At 44.8% G+C, this 21,329-nt stretch overlaps 1 protein-coding gene across 2 annotated transcripts in view; it reads right to left on the bottom strand.

Annotated features, from left to right (window-relative positions):
• Window positions 1-5,794: 5,794 nt before the first annotated feature.
• Window positions 5,795-21,329, bottom strand: part of ZDHHC14 (zDHHC palmitoyltransferase 14) — a 527,275-nt gene continuing 511,740 nt past the window's right edge. The window contains exons 8-9 of one of the 2 annotated variants that reach the window (XM_086927312.1): window positions 13,837-13,939; window positions 5,795-6,788 (exon numbers count right to left, since the gene is read on the bottom strand). In XM_086927312.1, the coding sequence (XP_086783438.1) occupies window positions 6,444-6,788; window positions 13,837-13,939 (448 nt within the window). In that variant the 3' untranslated portion in view covers window positions 5,795-6,443. Of the gene's footprint in view, window positions 6,834-13,836; window positions 13,940-21,329 lie in introns of both variants that reach the window. The other variant, XM_086927311.1, reaches the window with a different exon arrangement.

Raw genomic sequence — 21,329 nt, 5'->3', positions numbered from 1 at the left:
CGTGGGGAGACAGTGGAATATTTAGAACACAATTGGGAGTCAGCATACACTTGGGTTGTCTGGGAGACACTTAAAGCTTACCTCAGGAGGGAAGTCAAGAGCAGATTGTGTACTAGAAATCGGCGATATAGAGAGGAGGTGAATCACTTAGAAAGCTAAATGAAGACTCTAGAGGGCGGAAGGACTGATAACATGAACAGCGAAAGAAGGTGCAGGGAAGAGGAAAAGTTAGAGTTTGAAAGAGCAGTTAGATGCAATTTTGCAGACAAGGGTTTTGAAGAGCTGGGAAGTCAAGCAAATTTGGCGCATTTTGAATATGGGGAAGGAGCTGGGAGATTATTAGCCTGGAAGGTAAAAGCAGATAAAAATTGTCACCTTATAAAAGGAATATAGGGTGAAAAAATATTTGGATAAATTAACGACTGAATCAGAAATAGAGGGAGCCTTTATGAATATTTCCAAAAGCTATACACTGAAGAGAGGGTAAATACTGAGGGGGAAGTGTCAGAGTGGTTGGGTCCTACTATGATGAAATCATGTGACAAGACGCAACAAAACCTTACAGACAAGGAAATCACTCAAGAGGAGGTCAAGAAAGTTCTACAGTCCAGTAAAAAGGGGAAGGCAGCAGGTCCGGACGAGATTACCAACAGAACTATGTAGTACTCTGGAGGATGTAGTAGTTCACTTTATGACCCAGCTGTTTAATGAGATCTTAAATAAGGATCTACAACTGCCGGTATCCTGGGGGGAGGCGACTATCTCACTAATTTTAAAACCAGGGAAAACCCCTGCTGTGAGTCATATAGGCCAATTTCATTGCTCAACGCAGACTATAAACTCTTTGTGAAAGTCCTAGCAGACAGGTTGAGCACAGAAGCAGGAGTTTTAATATATAGGGACCAGAATGGTTTTGTAAGAGGCAGATACCTACACGAGCTTACATATAATCTCATAGGCGCAATTGACCTGGCCTCGGTACATTCACTCCCTTTAGCAGTCACAACCTTCGATGCTACTAAAGCATTTGATAGAGTAAACTGGGAGTATTTGGCGGTAATGTTGAAAATATATAACTTGGGGTAGAATTTTCGAAAGGTTATTCAATTCATATATCAGGACCCAACAGCGAAAATGTTAGTAAACAGCAACCTGACTAAGTCGTTTAAAATATCTAGAGGCACAAGACATGGTTGTCCTTGTCCCCTCTCCTTTTCAACCTCTACATTGAGCCTTTTGCACAAAAGCTTAGAGATGCTGAAAACATTCCAAGCTTTAGGCATAAAGGATGGGAGATAAAGGTAGCAATCTATGCCGGTGGCCTGATGGTGTTCACCTCGGACCTTTCTGCTGCCCTGCCAGTCATATTTCAACATGAGGTTGTCTTCGGAAAGGTGTCAGGGTACGAAGTGAATACCTGGAAGACAAAAATAATGGCTTGGAATTTAGGAATAATAAGCTCTCTGATTAAGAAAGAAATTTTTCCGGTACTCCACAAGGCTTACCTGTTGCTTGCTAAGAGTTCCCACAGAGACTAAATGAGCTACCGCTCCCGTACCCACCTTACCCCTGTTGCGGAGGGTACACCAACCAGGATGGAGATGGGACCGGGGAAGGAAGCCAAGGATGAAAGGGAGACTGTTCAAAGAGACCAGCAGAGAACCACCCTTGGTTTGGAGAAGAGCCGCCAACTCAGCTCTAGGGGAAATAGGGAGACCTTGTAATGTCTGGCGCAGACAACACTCTATCTAGGTGTACCTCTTACGCACATTTGGTATAGCGCTTACCTAGGTCAGGCGCGGAAGCAACGGCAGAGACCACTTGGAGAAGAGGTAGTGCTCAAGCACAGAGTTCAGGAACTCCGCAAAGGCTCCACAAGGATGACAGTACCAGCTCCAGGGAATCTAAGTAAAGTAAATGTCTGATGTACCAGCGCGATGAATGGAATTCCCTTCATTCACTTCAAAGCGCTAAGGTGCAGTCAGGAAGGTTTAGTCTAACCTCCTCATAGAAAGCAGGAACAAAGGAAAATACTAATGTGCTCCTGCGCATAGAGTGAAGACCCCAACATGAGACACAAGAGTGGGGTGTTAATTAAGGCAAAATAAAAAGCGCTCCAGCGCGGCGTGTCCCAAAAACCCAAAAGAGCGCTCCAGCGCGACATGTCTGGAGACCCAAAAACAGAGCTCCAGCGCAGCGTGTCTGAGACTCAAAAACATTGCTCAAGCGCGGCGTGTCAGGAGACTGGAACAGCGCTACAGCGCGGCATGTCAGGAGACTGGAACAGAGCTCCTGCGCGGCAGAAGAGCAGGATAGCGCTCCAGCGCAGCGTGGCAGAAGACCAGGTGAGGATGCAGGCAGGAGACGCGAGCATCAGCGTTAATCTGAAGCGCTGAACCGGGGGAATTGCTGTTGTTTATGCGATTTCCCCCGGAAGCGCTGTGGACAGTGGCGGTTCCGGTCGTAAGCTAGACCGCAACATACCAGTCCATTGGAAGAGGAGCGCTGGTTTCCGCATGTGCGCAAGAGGTAAACGCGCTGCGGACTTCCGGGAGATAGGGCCCGGGAGATCGGGCCACAGGAACCATGACAAAATTAGATTCTATGGGGTGAAGCTTGTACAGGACATAAACAGAATTCCAGAGGTTAATTTAAAGGAGGGTATATGGGAATGTACTAGGCTAATGAAAAGTTGGGTGCACCTCCCTCTGTCAATGTTTGGGAGGGTAAACTTGATAAAAATGTCCATACTGCCAAAGATGACCTTTCTGTTCAATACTATCCCTCTACACTTTGGAAAATCAAATATTGATAAATTTAAACAGGGCAGCAATTCTTATATATAGGGCTATAAAGGTATAAGAATTTCTTAGAAAATGTTGTGGCGCAGAAGAGAGAAAGGGGGGTTGTTCCTTACGGATCTTTAATATTATGTGTGGGCCTTTCAGCTATCCCACTCCAGAATGCTGACAAATTTTCCAGATTGGTTCATGTTTTCGGCAATGATCAAGGGGGCTAACTTACAATCGAACTGCTTTCTTTTTAAGTATGGGCACCCCAAATACTTCAAAAAGTTCAGACTTAAGGTGCTACAAGCAGCTGCCATAATTTGGGCAAGCATTAGACGATGCAGTGGTTTAGGCTACTATTCGAGCTTGGCTCCTATATGGGACTCTCCAGGAACACCTGATTGCCTAAAAGACAAACTGGCACTCCCTTGGAGGAAAACGGGACTAGGGTGTTGTGGATGGTATTCTGAGTAACAACCTGGAGGGGAGAATCTCAAAATTTAAGTACATTCAACTAAGAAGTTGGATGCAAAATCAGAGGTCCTCTATTGGGGTGGGCAACCCCCTGGAAGAGCAATTGGCAATGAGACCTCCAGGGAGGGAGGCATCAACATGGTATTGGATGATTCAAGAAACCATAGATGGAGACTTCCAGTCGCGGCCGGCATGACTCGCGAGTAGGGGGGTTTGCGTCGTGTGGGGAGGTTACTTAAAAAAAAAACCTTACCTTTGTCTCCTGTCCCGCGTCACGTCTCCTTCTCTCTCTCTGCTCACAGGAAGCAGAAGCAGGCAGCCTCCCTCTCCTCCCCTAAGCCAATCACAATGCTGCAATGGCAGCGTTGTGATTGGCTAGGACGCCGTCCGTACAGACATCTATGGGGAGACCATTTTCTCCATGCAGGCTGCATGCAGCCTACATGGAGGAAAAGGGAGAGTGCTCATGACTAGTTTGGTCGGCCCTAGGGCCGATCAAACAGTCAGCGCCCATAACATTGGGCTAGCCACTCCTCTTCGACCCGCCCATCTGCCCGCTCTCAACCAAACCCTTCTTTTGCTTTCTGGCAGTGTGAGAAGCAGAAACATAAAGTGGTATTTATACCATTTTATGTTTCTGCTTCTCGCACTGCAAGAAAGCAGTGGGGCGATGCTCCTACGCCCACGTGTAGGAGCTGCCCCTGGAGACTTCATGCAGGCAGAAGAACTATGGGGCGAGTGCTTACGGGGAGAGCAGTGGCAGCACCTGTGGCAAATATCGATGAGCACTTTTTTTTTAATTTTCAAGCCTGCTTGGTTAAGAACCATCTTTACTCTCTTCATAAGCCTATTATACTCAGTAAAGGTTGTCCAAAATGCCAAAAGTGAGCCGCGCCAAATGCATGAAATGCGGGCTGGAGAAAGCATTGGACACTGATCAACAACAAGAGAGATAGGGAGAGTCACGAACACTCTTAGTCCCCATTTTAGACAACAACAACAAATTGTGTTCCTGTTCTGATTTGAATAGAAAGATGCACAGAGCACAAGGAACCAACAAAGCCCATTTGGTTTGTTAAGAAAGCCCTCACTCACCGACCTGGTCGGTGACTTGCTTCATCATCGGGCCCCACCGGGTGTGACCGAATGCCACCCCGGTGTGCTGCGACGCCAGAATTACTGCGGAGCTGGTCTTGTGGGGGTGGGAGGGCTATGTGAAAGATTATGTGGATAGTGTGAAGTGGTGAATTAAAATTGCCTTGTATGTATCAAAAAATTCTTTTAATAATCAGAGATCATCAAGGACAAGGTTAAAAAATGTGATGGTGAGTAAGGCCAACTAATTGGATGGTCTACTACCACTAGCATTAAGTGACAACGTGAATGGTCAACATGAACATGTTTCAGCCGGTGTGGTATAATTAACCTGGCATTCGTCAGGACCTAGAGTGTAAACCTCGGCGAAAGCATTGGACAGCCATATGTTCCAGCAATGTTCAGCAATTCTAGAATTTTGGGAGGCAGAGGGTTAGACTAGTTCAAGTAAACTGAGGCTGCAAGTAAAGGTAAGCCTCTCTTTGATCATATTTGGAATCACAGATATTACAGGTGCGACTAGACACCTTTTATTCGATGTAATACTCCTAGGACGAAGGAAAATTTGTTGTAGATGGGTCGGAGGGATAGCCCGCAACCCTTCAATTGGATGGCTTCCTTACGATACACGTCAAAGCTTGATTTAAGGGGGAGTTTACCCAGTGGGAAGAAGGCTTTCTGGAGTTCATTATTAAGATGGTCTGGAGAAGGAGTAGGGGGTTAATCGCTATGAGACTAACTAGCATGACATCTCCCCTATGATTATACCTCCTAATATCTCCCCAGGCTGCGATGGACTTGCCTTTTTCCTCCTCCCCAGAGAAATGATTCGAGTTGGGACAGTGTCCTGTTCTTCGCATGCGTACCCACAGGTGGTCTGTTTCTCCACCTGCTCCCGTGGCCCCGGGGGGTACAGGCGATTAGAATGGATTCTGTGGTCAAAGGTGAATGAGAGGGGAAAAAAAACACAATTTTTTTTAATTACTATATTTGAACCGTATGTATTGCCTGCAAAGTAATGTCTGAAGTAAAGACCCAGATCTTATGAGGGAAACACAATTTGCTCTCTATAGGCAACATTTCCAATGGTGCCCAGTGAACACATACATCTATGAAGGCTAAGGAATGGACAGGGGACTGTGAAACTGATGCAGCTCAGAACTGACATGCAACACTATTTATGAAAATTACTCCCGGAGTATAGTTAAATAAGTCTGTGAAGTTACATGAATAGTGGCATTGTGCTCACACAATAAGGACAACCAGAAAAGATGCCTTACCATTACTCGCCCAGTCTCACTTGCATCCAAAGAGACAGTGTGTGTAACTTTATTGGAAGTCCGAAGAAAACCATCACATCATTCTCCAAGCAGGTAGAATCTGTGCTACAGTAAAGGCAATGTTCTGCTCTGAAGTACTCAAACACAAGGTTGAATGAGATGCACTGATCAGTTTATAATAAAGTGTGTCGATATGTAGAAAAGCAATAACTATACACAGAGGTACTGATTTGTACAATCATCAAACAAAAAGTTGGTGTTAAAGTTCATTATTAATAGAAAAACAGCACTTTATTTCAACAGCAATGTCACTGTTAACCATACCAAAAAGTGGCATGCAACCCCACAGCGAAGCCTTTATTATCTTCATTTTTACAATAAATGAAATAGAATTCGTCTAGTTCAGAACTAGCATTGAAGTGCCTATGTGCCGGTCTCCTGGGTGCCTCAAGCATGTGCAGAAGTATAATCAATGACGTTCCATTTAACAATGTCCTTCTCTTTATACGTTAGCATAGGTCAGGGCATACATGTTTAATGAACGGTTAGTGTCCAGCAATTTGCACACACATTAGAACAAGTCAACCAAGTCACCAAAAACCATTCTGACAAAAGTTGTTCTGTTGAGTCCAGGGAACCATGTTCACTTGATCAGATTCTATTGATGTACGACACAAAGTGACCACAAAGCAGATGAACATAACTGAATGGCTATAATGCTTCCGAATTGGCGTCGCTGGTGGACCTGCTCTGGTGTGTAAGTGGCACATGGTGCAATACCTGTGGATACAAATTTCCAAATACATCACACCGAGCTGAGTTTCACCAGGCCACGGACCGAGTCTTCGTGCAAGGAGTCTTGGCTGGCAGGGCTCAGCACGTGCATGGTATGGCTGTGAGTCATTGGGTTGGCCATGGGCAGCACCCCAGGTGGGGAGGGGGCTTCCTCTGGTGTTAGAAACTGGTGTCCCTCCAGCTGCCCTTGCATCATGTCTGTCAACCCAGCTTCGGCAGCCAAGTTGGGCATGGAAGAAGGCGGTGTTGGCTGCCCAAGTGTGGCACAGGGTGCGCTTAGCGCGGTCTTTCCAGGCAGAGACGGTTCCTCGCCAGCTATGCTGGGCTCAGTCTGTAATAACGGTGTGGCCGCAGCCTGTAAAACGAATTTGGTGCTTTGAATGCACTGGTCTTGGTCACACTGCAGAAATGGATCATGGGAAAAAGGAGGAAAAAATATACAAAACCAAACCAAGATGCAAATGAGACACAATAAATAAAATGTATAAATGACAGAAAGGGGGAGAGGAATGAGAAGAAAGCAAAAAGTCATTAGTAATATGCTGCAGATAGAGTTTAGGAACAAACAAGGCATGCATACCCCACCCAGCTCCACCTGCATGCTTTGACATACGATTAATGCCATTACTCATTCCCCATAAGTAAACTCTACGCAGAGTCAACGCGTTTATGTGATGCAATTCTGATTTTTCTTTTAAACTGCTTTTACTGATTTTGAATATGCAATCTTACAACGACAGACACCAAATAAAGAACTTGGTAAGGGAGCGAGATGAATAAATATTGCTTTTTATGAATGTGGACCTTTAACTACAAAGATCATGAAAATAACACCATTCATTACAGCAGTACATCCATACTTTAAGGGACAACAAATCACTGGAGGTCTAAGAAACTAAGATATAGACTAATGACAAGAAGGACAGATAAAGAGGTGTACAAAAGTTTCGATTCACATAAGTAAATGCATGTTTATAATAGAATTGACCTTACTTGTGCTTGCCAAGAATTCACAAAGGCATTCCTTATAGGTGTAAATTAATTTATGCATGTGGAGGTCTCAAGGCGTAGTTCGCTGTGGAAGCTTGTAAAGACCCCAAACATGGATGTTGTTGCATTCATGATGATTGCCTTAAATCTTTTTCCAGGTACTGAGGGGAATGTATCACCTACATTTTTAATAGTAGTCTAATGGAAAGAGTTTCTCCGTCGGGAAAAAATATTTTTCTTACAGAGAAAAAAGAAGAAAAAAAGGAGAGTTTACACAGGGAAACTTGTTTGACCTGTGCTGATTTCTTCTCTTTGGATAATTCCACCCAGAAGGAACTGGATCATGCTGTGAATTACATATGTTCCATGAATATGCATATAAACCTGTACCAGGTGTACCAGGGAAGGATTGTGAATTTCAGAAAGAAGGGGATCTACACTCGAGCATGGGTATAAATCTGTAAGTACAGTTTTGAAACTTTCTACATTAATCAGGCCCCTAGGCTTTTACAAAGATAACGTTTTCTACCTTTTCTTGAAATGGAGAAGTTCTTGAATGTCTCTAAAGTACTAATAGAGAAAGCTCCAGAAGGCAAATCAGAACATTGCAAATACTTAGACACCCGAAGGAGGAGACCTAAAAGAGGACGGATTAAGTTAGAATTCGCCTGTTGATCTGAGTAGTCCCGGTGATGAATACATTGTGACGAATTCTGAAAGGTAACAAAGACCAACCATGTATATAGCTTCAAGGACAAACAGCTTGAATTGGTAAAGTTGCTTCAAAGAGACCCTTGTAGAGATTTAAGAATAGAGTTTGAGTAATGCTTCAATAAATCTTAGCTATTTTGAATTTTGCAGGATTTGTTTTTTTGCAGCGTGTTTTAATACCTTATAGGATGGCAGCACAACAATTAGATTTCTGGGTAATTGGTGATTGGGTGACATATTTTAGAGAAGCCACCTGGTGGAAGTTGCATGTGAGTCTGATGCGTTTGAGAATGCAATTGGCAGAGGAGATCAAAGTATTTACACAAGGATAAAAAGGTACATTTGAGGCGGTGTTGCCCCCAAGGTGTTATACTTTCTTAGATTTACAAATGTTCTGATTGAGAAAGATGGAACTAAGGTAGACCTGTTGAAGATGAGAAGTATCTAGGTGAGCAAATGAACGCTGATCCAACTCATTTTGCTGTCCTCGTCAGACTCCTCAAATGCTGTCTGCTTTATTTATTTATTTGTAGAGCACCAATACTGGCTGGTGGGCCTCCCAAAGCCTTTTTCAAGTGAGGAGGTGGCTAACAAGGTGTGGTGAGATGGAACCATGCCACACAATATCACTGGAAATGTAATCTTTGATGTACTCCAGAGGCCTATTGGAGCAAATGTGATGCCAGAATTATCCCGACTCTCAGGAAGTTTGATATGAGGTAGAGGGGGATAGGGAATGCGTTCCAGAGAAAGAATAATACAATAAACCAAATAATTCTCTTGGAGAAACTACCAGTCGACTAAATCACACTCCACAGTATAAACTAACAGGAGTCACTCACTCTCAATCTTAAAGGGACCCAAAAGGCAGTTGAATAAAATCTGTTTAATAATACATACATTGCAGAAACAAATCACAATAAATAAAATTCATATAGTTAAAACCATTTTCATAAAAAACTAATTACAAAACATCACAAAATGGGGAGACAACATTCCAGACATCAATTTTTTGTCATTACAAACATGTCAATTTGAAGAAATCAATAAGAGAAAGTGCAAAGTAACACTTTGCACTTTCTCTTATTGATTTGCAACTTTTTGTCTGCACTAAGGCAATCTCCTGGTTCCTGGTGGGGCATTACCCACCAGAGGAGGCTGATCTCTAGGTCAGATATGTTGGGCTGTCGTTTCTGATGGCTTCGGAGCTGATGTAGCTGATCCTGAAAGTGATAAGGGGATGGCTAGGGAGCCAGTGTAGTTCCTTTAGCATTGGGGTGATGTTGTCTTACTTCTTCATGCCCTACAAAATTAAGCTCCTTCATTGTCCTGATACCACGTGTGCAAATTTGTAGCGCAACTGTTGACTAATTTTTCGGTCAGGAAATCTTTCTCTGACATTGACTTCATCAATAATATTGACAGGACGCCATTGGAACCCATACACAAATCACACCTAATGAAACATTGCAATCCATACAAAAATCACACCTAATGAAATATTGCAACCTACACACAAATCAATCAATAGTCAGGGATTTGTGGAGTGCAGCTACTCACCCGCGAGGGTCTCAAGGGGCTAGGGGGGGGGGGCAGCTCAGTTGAATGCTGGGTTCATCCAAAAAGTCAGGTCTTGAAGTCCTTCCTGAACTGGGGCAATGTAGGCACTTGCCTGAGGTGGAGGGAAAGGTCGTTCCAGGCCTTGGCTGTGAGGCAGGCGAAGGATTTTCCTCCTGTTCTGGTCTTGTAGATGCGTGGGATGGTGGCCAGAGAGAGGTCCACTGATTGGAGGTGTCTCTTGGGGTGCGTGCAAGGAGAGTCGTTTTTTTGGATATCTGGTCCGATGGTGTGGAGTGCCTTGTATGCGTGGGTGAGGAACTTAAAGGTTATTCTTCTTTCAATGGGGATCCAGTGGAGATCGCAGAGATGTTGGATGATGTGGTTGTGATGGGGATGTCTAGGCTCAGTCTGGCATCGGTGTTCTGGATGGTCTGGAGTTTGAGGAGGAGTTTCTTGTTATCTCCGGAGTAGTGGGTGTTGCCGTAGTTTAACATGGTAGTGATGAGGGTGTGTGTGACCGTTTTTCTGGATTCAATTGAGATCCATCTAACGTTTTTCAGAGTATTTGGAGGGTGTTGAAGCAGGCTGAGGATACAGCATTGATCTGATGGTTCACCATGAGCGATGAATCAAGTATGATGCTGAGGTTCCGTGAGTGGTCTCTCAGGGTGGGGGGGCCATACGGAGGGGTTGGATCAGAGGATGAGGACTTCGGTTTTCTCGGATTAAGTTTTAGGCAGCTGTTCTTCATCCAGGTGGCAACGGCTTTCATCCCTTCTTGGAAGTTGTGCCTGGTGATGTTGGGTTCTTTGGTGAGAGAGAGGATGAGCTGAGTGTCGTCGGCATAGGATACGATGTTGAGCCCATGGTTTCTGCCGATAGTTGCGAGGGAGGCCATGTAGATGTTAAAGAGGGTGGGGCTGAAAGAGGATCACTGGGGGACTCCACATCTGTTCTCTTTAGCTTCTGGAAGGTAGGTGGGAGACTGACTCGCTGAGTTCTGCCTGTGAGAAATAAGCATACCCAGTCCAGGGCTTTTACACGGATGCTTTCATCGTGGCGTCTGAGGGCTACTGTGTGGTGGAAGACGGTGTTAAAGGTAGTTGAGAGGTCCAGGATGACGAGGGCTGCCATTTGGCCCTGGTCAAGGATGGAGCGTATGTCGTCTTTGGCAGCGACTAGGGCAGTCGTGGTACAGTGGTTGCTCCAGAATCCGGATTTGGAGTAGTACAAGGACGTTGTTGGCTTCTGTGAAGTTTGCTGGCTGGATGTTGATGGCCTTTTCGATGACCTTGACTGCGAATGGAAGCAGGGAGATGGGCCTGAAGTTCTTGAGGTCCGTCGGGTCTGCAGAGGGTTTCTTCAGGAGGGGGTTGACTTCAGCGTGTTTCCAGTCATCAAGTAATGTGGCGGTTTGGAAGGAGCAGTTGATCTTCCAGTGTAGTTTGGTTGCATTCTCCGTGGTAGCTCTGCAAAAGATGTGGGGTGGGCAGAGTTCTGAGGTTGCTCCAGAGTGGATGCTCTTCATAGTCTTTAAGGTGTCTTCTGTAGTGAGCGGGGTCCAGGTGAGCAGGGTCTGTCGGGTGGTGTCACTGGGGTGGGATCAGGAGCGGTGTGGATGTCTTGGTTGTCGAAGTTGCCGTAGATCATCTTAATTTTGAGGTGAAAAAAGGTGCTGAGTCTGTTGAGGAGGTCTTGGGGTGGTGGGATCAGTGTTGTTTCGCTGTTGGGTATGGTAAATTCCTTGAACATTTAGAAGAGTTCTTTGGTGTTGTGGGCATTGGAGGAACTCCTTCTTTGTGGATTTGATGAGTTGGTGGTGTGCAGTGGTGGCTGCTCTGTAGGTGGTGCGTTTTCCTGGAGTTCTGCTGTTCCTCCATGTTTTTTCAAGTCGTTGGCAGGAGCGATTGGATTCTTGGCGAACAGGAGTGAACCAACTTGTTTCTTGACATGTCATCCCTTGGCTTTCAACAGAGGGGGCGAGAGTGTTGGCGCACTTTGCGAACCAGCGGTGGAGGCTGCGTGCCTCTGTGTTAGCGTCTGGCGTCGTTGGTGGTGGGGTGTTGATGAGAGCTGAGGAGCAGGTGTTTGGGGACTTTGTTCCAGCTTAGGCGGGTGAGGCGGTGAACGTGTTTGTGTGGGGTGGGTTTTCTAAAGGAGAAGTAGGTGCAGTGGTCGTCTGTCCAGACAAGTTCCATGGTGTGGCTGTATGCGACGCTGTTTCCTTCTGCAAAGGCAGGGTCAAGTGTGTGTCCTGCTTGGCAACGTTCTCTAGATCGGTGGTTGTGTTGGGGTCGTCGTGGTTGTCCAGGTGGAAGTTTAGGTCTCTGAGTAGGATGTAGTAAGGAAAGGTGAGGGCGTGGGGTGTGATAAGGTCAGCGATGGTGCATGTAGAGATGAGTTAGAAATAAATAGACATCACCAGGAGGAAGACTTCAGCTGCAGCGGACACGGCCAGAGAAGAGACAACAAAACCCCTTAATCCGCCTGCTCAGCACAACATAACATGTAGCAGGAATTCAAAAGAGAGCGCAACTGAGGTAGTTGAAAACATACTTCTCCTGTATGTTCAATGCCACTTCCAGCTTTCACTGCCAACAGTAACAACAACAGCAATGAAGGGACATGAATCAATGAATGAAATAACTAACCTCTGAAAACATTAATAAGCTTGGAACTCAAGAAAGGATTACATTGACTCATTTGAGAAAGTTATTTAGAGATACAAAGGCAGTCTGTTGGGTCATGGTGTACCGCAGTAGACACAAAGGGCGAGTTGGCACTGACAGCAATGCTAGATATAAAAATGATCTGCTGTGACATACGCGAAGCGGCCCAAGAGATAGTAGCCAAGGGTGGCAGAGATTGTGAAAGAGGAAATAGCTCAGGTAGGGTCCATGCTACTCTTCAATACCAATATATGTGTGTCCTGTCAAAGAGTGGTACAGTACAACCACATAAAGCGTTGTAGAAGTGCAGTGGGGGCAGCCTGCAATAATTTCAAAACAATTTGTCCATAAGGGGATTAATGCAGTCACATGATCCAGTGGACAGCTCGAAGCCTTCTCCATCCTAATTAAAGACCTTTCAGAAACTGACTTCAATATCTTCAATTAGGGAATATTTTGTGAGCTTTGGTGGCAATGAGCTTAAGCGTCAGAAGCTGAGGTGATTTAGGGACTAAAACAATTTTAAAAAATGTCCAGCTATTCCCTCGAGCATTAATGAGCTATGGCATGAAAATCGGATGACAGCACGGCAGTTATTGATGTATTCTCTTCAGATAGATTATGGTGTCAAATGGGATTTCAATATAAAAATATGCTCTCAATTGACAGTCAGCTCCAAAATAATCCATTAAAGCATGGTCATCTATTGTAAAACCCATTGCAGAAGCTAATTTCTCCATAAATACAGTTTTATTGCCCTGAGGTATATTTAGGATACATCATTGTTTTGAGTGATCTGCAAACCCGGTTACACACAGATTCAAATATACACCCTCCCTTTTTAGAAATAACCCTACTTGCCCCACTGTAGGGAAAATCAGAGTTGCATCATAAACAAAATAATACATTTAGACAACCGAACGCCATTTTGTCAAATCAGAATATTCTGTTGCCCATTTGAAGACAACATTGCATTCAACCAGTGAAGACCAAGAAATTATGTCTTCAATGTGTGGCGGCCTGCTTAGCTTGACCATTATGCCATTTACAAAAAAAAATTGAACACCAATAGCATTTGATGAAGAGACACGAGCAAATGAAACTGTATAGTCATTTTGTCAAAGGGACCTTCAACAAAACAACCATTGCCCACTACTGTTCTGTCATTGGCCCCGAAGAATGCATGGATGATGGTTAATAGGCTCCTGGTAAGGATTGACCTCGTTTTGAAAGTCTTCTTGAGTGATCAAGCATTATAACATTGTGGGTGGACATTTTGGAATAGCTAGCTGTCTGGTGCTAAGGTTAATACCTTGACACCTGAACTGAAACCCTTGTTGCATTATTGCTGTCACGGCCAGGGATCATCATTCCCTCTAATCCCAAGCCATCAGTGAGTTGGTTAGTTTGTTAGTGCAGGCAGGGAGGCATTTGCAGCGATCCTCATGGACAACACTATGGGATGGTTCCTACCATGTTGCTTTGAGACTGCGTTGCCCCGTACATTGTGAAACCATTAGAGGGTGCCACTGCCTCAGGGGAGTCCGGCTGCACGATTCCTCTTCTGTCGATGAGACTACAGAAAGACAAATCATCACTGTTATGAGCTATTCAATTTAGATTAAATTAAACATCGAAGCAGGTAGATTAGAAATGCATTAAAATCAATTATTTAAGTTTCATCCTAGCACCAGCATCTCCTTTGTTCACCAGCCACATCTTAATGAGCTGTTCATTTTTTCACCTTTATTCCAAGAAGATAAATAATACACTGTAAGACACAACTAGCCATGTAAGAACACCAGGCCCCATGTCAATTAGCTTTAATAAGGGATTGTTGTTTTAAATCAAAAGAAACTGTGACATCATCAGTAGTAGATTGCGGGTGCGCAAAATATAGTTAGTACAACTAACTATATAGGAGCAATTTCAATGTTTTTTAAAATGCTAATTCCTAACTATATAAGGCCTGAAACCTATGGTTTTTTAAGTGAATTTGCAAGGTTTTTTAAATGCTAATTCCTAACTATATAAGGCCTGAAACCTATGTTTTTTTAAGTGAATTTGCAAGTTTTTTTAAAATGCTAATTCCTAACTATATAAGATCTTTGACTGGGTGTGAGTGTTTGATTGATTGGTATGCTCAGACGTGAGTTCCTTGCTCACTTTGCAACTGGATTCAAGCAAGCCGGGCTAAAGACAGCTGGAATGCCAGAAACCGGTCCTCAGAAGCTTGTTTCCGGTCCAGGGAAGACATGGCTTGGCAGTTCGGGCTGGACTGTTCCCATGAGGCACAGGGTCAGACTGATTTGCATATAGCCATGTCTGAACTGGGGTGGCAGAGTGGGCTAAAGAACGGTGATGGATTAAACCCAGATCTTTTGACTGGGTGTGAGTGTTTGATTGTTTCAGATGCTCCGTCCATCACCACCCCCCTTTTGTACTGCTTTTGGCTGCCATAAGTGTGGCAGGGTATGCTCAGACGTGAGTCCCTTGCTCACTTTGCCACTGGATTCAAGCAAGCCGGCTGAAGACGGCTGGAATGCCAGAAACCGGTCCTCGGAAGCTTGTTTCCGGTCCAGGGAAGACATGGCTTGGCAGACTGTTCCCATGAGGCACAGGGTCAGACTGATTTGCATATAGCCATGTCTGAACTGGGGTGGCAGAGTGGGCTAAAGAACGGTGATGGATTAAACCCAGATCTTTTGACTGGGTGTGAGTGTTTGATTGATTCAGATGCTCCGTACATCACCACCCCCCTTTTGTACTGCATACCTTTGTAATAAGTAGGACTGTTAGCGCTCTACTTGTTCTTTAGAACACTCTGGGACATTCTGTCATTGTCTATACTTGGGCTACATCTGGGTGATATTTGGGCTACATTTGGGCTCTTTTGTCTCTGGTGGCCATCTTGGGAGACTGCATGTCAGAATTATTTAATGAAATAGAAGAGGATTTGAGAAGTCACTCAAAATGTGCCCTAATTTTTCTTTCTGAAGCACTAATCATACTTTCTATGGCAAAATTAACCCCCTCATTTTGTTCCTTTTTAAATTAAATGTTTTCAGGCTTACCACTTCATTCCAATCAAGATGGCTTCTGGTGTGCCATACTTTTGTCATAAGTAAGACTGTTAGCGTTCTAGTTGTTCTTTAGAACACTCTGGGACATTCTGTCATTGGGCTATACTTGGGCTACCTCTGGGTGATATTTGGGCTACATTTGGGCTCTTTTGTCTATGGTGGCCATCTTGGGAGACTGCATGTCAGAATTTTTTAATGAAATAGAAGAGGATTTGAGAAGTCACTCAAAATGTGCCCTAATTTTTCTTTCTGCAGCACTAATCATACTTTCCATGGCAAAATATACCCCCTCATTTTGTTCCTTTTTAAATTAAATGTTTTAAGAGTTACCACTTTATTCCAATCAAGATGGCTTCAGGTGTGCCATACCTTTGTAATAAGTAGGACTGTTAGCGCTCTAGTTGTTCTTTAGAACACTCTAGGAGGCTGCAGTAGAACACAAAGGAATCAACTGACAGTCTCTGTCCTTGTTGGATGTACATGTTTTACTGAGAATGTCAGACTTCATTCTCACATGACTGAGAAAGATAATGTGAATTTACAGAAAATATGCTTTCAGTTTAGCTTATAGATCCCCTTCCAAACCACTGTGGGAAAAGCATGAGATAATAGTTTTCTTTCAAACATGATTCATGATATCCCAGCAGAAGGCTTTTTCACATGGTAAAATCACCTTAGAACACACCACAATTCCTAAAATGAGTATGGTACCATCAACAAATGATTTATAATGTAACTAAAGTCCTAAAACCCTCTATTAACTACAATGCTTTTTAATGAGGTGCTATCATGTATATTGGTCCCAAGATGGCTGCCAACACTTCTTGGATGAAGTGCTGACAGCCAATCAGATCTCACGATGAGATGTGTGGTTAGGCTCCGCCCAGATATATATGTGTTTTTGAAGTTAATTTTCATAAAAACCACTGGAGCAAATTTTTACCAAATATAGCAAAGGCACTTCTGCGTACCAGTCCCTACAATTTTGCCAAGTTTGGTGTAATTCCGTTCAGCGGTTCGGGCTGTAGACTTGTCAGAACGTCCTATGGAAATTAACATGGGGAAAATATGTTTTGGGACCCCCCTTTTTTCCAGCCCCCACTTCAGGAATCCCCCCGAAACTTTCAGGGAAGGAGCGCAGCGGAGCTGGCCAAAATTTTGGAAAATTACACGCAAATTCCTCAACCGGCGCCAAAGTTATTCCCATTAGAATGTTGCGGATTTCCTATGGTAGCTAGGTCCTAACTATATATACCTACTGGCTATCGCCAGTAGGTAATATATATATATATATATATATATATATATATATATATATATATATATATATATATGAAATCCTGTATCGCTTGATGCCAGCGGCATCACAATTCCACTGCTCCGGAAAAACGAACAAGCCAGACCCAAGATCTCGTGCAAAATTAAGTGTTCTTTATTTTCATCAAATAACACCCAAGCTGTCCTGCATGACGCTCTGTGAGTGACCTCCTAATGCTAAATGTGTACTTTGGTGGAAATATATATATATATATATATATATATATATATATATATATATATATATATATATTAGCAGCCCATCCCAACGTTGTCCGGGTATAAATTGCTGCCGGACAGTAGTATATTATTTTGTAGGATTTCGTTTTGATAGCATTTCTTATCTGTGACAGGCCTGTGAAACGCTCCTATTCACAGTGTACTGCTGATGCACTTAAGAGTGTGTGTTCAGTAGTGTGTGAACTCGAGTTTCCCTACTTTATTTTTCCTTGCAGTATTATATAGCGCGAACTCGACAACATGGCATGAGCACAATTTGCATTACAGAAGAACACATTCATTTGTGGTAGGTACGGGGAGACAAAGCGATTTGCCTGGAATCACAGGATGTCGAGATTCGAACGTAGCTCCCCAGCTCTAAAGTTCGCAATTCTAGAACTTGTGGCGGAAGGTGTGTCTAAAAGTGTATGTCGGTGCTGGCCATCAATGAGAGAGACCTGTGCATTTTTCAAATGGGTGGTGAAAAAATATGAGTATGTTGCTGGAGATGTGGACCGCTGTGCCACCAATGTACTTACCGGGGGAGGGTAAACACCCATTATTCTGCAACTTTCTTTCCGCATACCATCACTCCGCATACTTTCATTACGAAAGTACCATGACTCCGCAATGCCATTATAACGCATGGCATTACAATTTATATGCTTTTACCACGCATACATTTACAACGAAATTCTTTGTAAATGCATGAATGGTAAAAGCATGTTTTTTTTTAATGTTTGGATAAGGTAAGTATGGGTAAAGGGGTATATGTTTTGAGGTACTGAGGTATATGTTTTGGGGTGTTTGGGTATTTTAAGGGTTCAGATATAGTTTTGGGTTATGGGGTACAGGGGTAGTTTTTAGGGTTTAGGGATAGGTATGGGTTTTGGGGTACAGGGGAATTTTTAGGGATCCGGGCTAGGTTTGGGTTTTGGGGTATAGGGGTATTTTTGGAGTTCAGGGGTAGGTTTGGGTTTTGGGGTACAGGGGTATTTTAAGGGTTCAGGGCTAGGTTTGGGTTTTGGGGTACAGGGGTATTTTTAGGGTTCAGGGCTAGGTCTGGGTTTTGGGGTACAGGGGTATTTTAGGGTTCAGGGGTAGGTTTGGGTTTTAGGGTACAGGGTTATTTTTAGGGTTTAGGGCTAGGTTTGGGGGTATAGGGGTATTTTTAGGGTTCAGGGGTAGGTTTGGGTTTGGGGTACAGGGGTATTTTAAGGGTACAGGGCTAGGTTTGGGTTTTGGGGTACAGGGGTATTTTTAGGGTTCAGGGCTAGGTTTGGGTTTTGGGGTACAGGGGTATTTTAGGGTTCAGGGGTAGGTTTGGGTTTTGGGGTGCAGGGTTATTTTTAGGGTTCAGGGGTAGGTTTGGGTTGGGGGTACAGGGGTATTTTTAGAGTTCAGGGGTAGGTTTGGGTTTTGGGGTAGAGTGGTATTTTAAGGGTTCAGGGCTAGGTTTGGGTTTTGGAGTACAGGGGTATTTTTAGGGTTCAGGGGTAGGTTTGGGTTTTGGGGTACAGTGGTATTTTTAGGGTTCAGGGCTAGGTTTGGGTTTTGGGATACATGGGTATTTTTAGGGTTTAGGGGTAGGTTTGGGTTTTTAGGTACAGGGGTATTTAAAGGGTTCAGGGCTAGGTTTGGGTTTTGGGGTACAGGGGTAATTTTAGGGTTTTGGGATAGGTTTGGGTTTTGGGGTACAGGGTATATTTATAGGGTTAAGATGGGTTAGTGTTTAACGGTGTTGGGGCATTTTAAGGAGTAAGGCTGGGTTATGATTATGGGGTGCAGGGGTATTTAAAGGGAGCAGGGTGGGATTAGCACACGATATGAGACATGGCATGAAGGGCGGAATGTACCACACACCCGAGCGTTTGTCACGCCCCCAGCACACGCCCACAGCACAACGCAGACACGCCCACAAGGGACTACTTTGCTGGCATGGTTCTTTTACCTTTTAAATGTATATGGTGGGCGTCTGCATAGCCTATGTCCTTCTGCTGCAACTGCCCTTTCCAACGCTGTATTGGGTGTTGTGATTGGTGCTGTGGTTCCTGAGATTACCCGCCTCAAAGGTTTGGGATCTCTCTTTATTATATTAGTATAGATATAATATAATATAATATATATATATATATTTTAAAGAAATACAAAATCAAATAACTATTAATTAAATATATAATTTTCCCCTTCTAATTTACCATAGGGAGATCTTTGCCTACGTGTGAAAAGTTACTAGTATACTTTACACTTGTAAATTCAGTTTTATCTGTCACAATACCCTCAACTGAGGAGTTCAAGAATCGCAAGTCTGCACTTAGGTATAATCCTACACTAGGAAATGGTGAGCTGCGACAGGCCCTGCGACAGGCTTCTCTGGTGATGCGACTGTGACCTCGGCGGTGGCAACATGCTTCTGCGGTGATACGACACGCTTTGTTGATGATGCAACAGCGAACAGCTGCAGCGGCGGTACGCATCTTCGGCGATGCGACGGCAACTGCTGTGGCTGCGACACGCGTCTCCTCGTTGCGTCGTGCTTACAGCTCCCAGCGACTCGCAGTCTTCTCAGAGGGCCCAAATAACAGTAGGCACCTCTCTGCAGGCTGATTTCCACAGCAAGGGTATTCGGGGGAGCTGGGGGTGAAGTCTTGTATCCCTGAGACTTCAGGCAGGAGGCAAGCTCAGTTCAAGCCCTTACAGATTCTTCTTCAAGATTGCAAAAGTACACACAAAGTTCCTTTTCTCCTTTCCTTGGCAAATAAAGTAACCACTGCAGGCTAACCCCAACAGCACAGCACAGGGGCAGTCTCCTCCTTGCAGCTTCTTTGGTTCTTCTCCTTGGCAAAGGTTTGTCTTGATTCCCAGAAGTGAACTAAAGTTCTGGGGTCTGGGTCCCCTCTTTTATACCCAAAATCCTTTGTCTCTGAAGGTGGAGGGTGTCTGTACCTAGTCAAAACCAGTTCTGTGCAGTCCTGGAGCACTTTGTTTAAGGGACTCCTTCTTTCCTTTGACAGTGTGGGCCAGGGTCATCAGACACACCACAGGAGGTGGAGCCAACATTGTGGAAGGCAGGTACAGCCCTATTCAAGCCTAGGTGGAATTCCTCCCACCACTCTACATGCAGATAGGTCTATTCAGCCTTGTGTTGACTCACCCTGCCTGCTGGAGCCCCCAGCCCCTGTCACTCACAAGCCAGACAAGGAATACACAACCTAGCAGAGGCAGACTTGGATAGTTTGGCAAGAAAATACCTAGTTCTAAAAGTGGTATTTTCAAACACAGAATGTTAAAACCAACTTCACTAAAACATGCATTTTATCATTTTGAGTTCAGACATACAAAATTTCTACTTAGTTCCCTGAGTCAGTTAGGATTATGAGATGTTATAATCAAACTGCCCATTTTGGCCTATGGGGAACAGGTAGCCTTGCAATAGTGAAAAACGAAAATGGCTGTAATTCACTATCAGGACATTCCACACACATCAATCAATCAATCAATCATTGACACTTATAAAGCGCGCTACATACCCGTAGGGTCTCAAGGCGCTGGGGGGGGGGGGGGGGGGGGGGTGTGCCGCTACTGCTCGAACAGCCAGGTCTTCAGCTTCTTCCTGAAGGAGAGGTGGTCTTGGGTCAGGCGCAGGTCGGGAGGGAGGGAGTTCCAGGTCTTGGCGGCCAGGTAGGAGAAGGACCTTCCTCCTGTAGTCGCTCTTCGGATGCGGGGGACGGCGGCGAGGGCGTGGTTGGCTGATCGGAGGTGGCGTTTGGGAGCGTAGAAGTTGACTCGGCTGTTGAGGTAGCTCGGGCCTTGGTGGTGTAGGGCTTTGTGTGCGTGGGTGAGGAGGCGGAAGGTGATTCTTTTGTTGACGGGGAGCCAGTGAAGGTCTTTCAGATGTCCGGAGATGTGACTGGTTCGTGGGATGTCGAGGATGAGTCTGGCTGAGGCGTTCTGGATCCGCTGGAGTCTCTTCTGGAGCTTGGCGGTGGTACCGGCGTAGAGGGCGTTGCCGTAGTCCAGTCGGCTGGTGACGAGGGCCTGGGTGACGGTCTTCCTGGTCTCGGTGGGGATCCACCAGAAGATCTTCCGTAGCATGCGTAGGATGTTGAAGCACGCCGAGGAGACGTTGTTGACTTGCCTGGTCATGGAGAGGGAGGAGTCCAGGATGACGCCCAGGTTTCGTGCATGGTCAGTCGGTTTGGGTGCGGTGCCCAGGGCGGGGGGCCACCAGGAGTCGTCCCAGGCGGAGGGTGAGGAGCCCAGGATGAGGACCTCTGTCTTGTCCAAGTTCAGTTTCAGGCGGCTGGTCGTCATCCACTCGGCTACCTCTTTCATCCCTTCGTGCAG

Source organism: Lissotriton vulgaris, chromosome 6 (assembly GCF_964263255.1).
Source record: "Lissotriton vulgaris chromosome 6, aLisVul1.2, whole genome shotgun sequence".
NCBI lineage: Eukaryota > Metazoa > Chordata > Amphibia > Caudata > Salamandridae > Lissotriton > Lissotriton vulgaris.
This window is presented reverse-complemented; position numbering and strand designations above follow the sequence as displayed.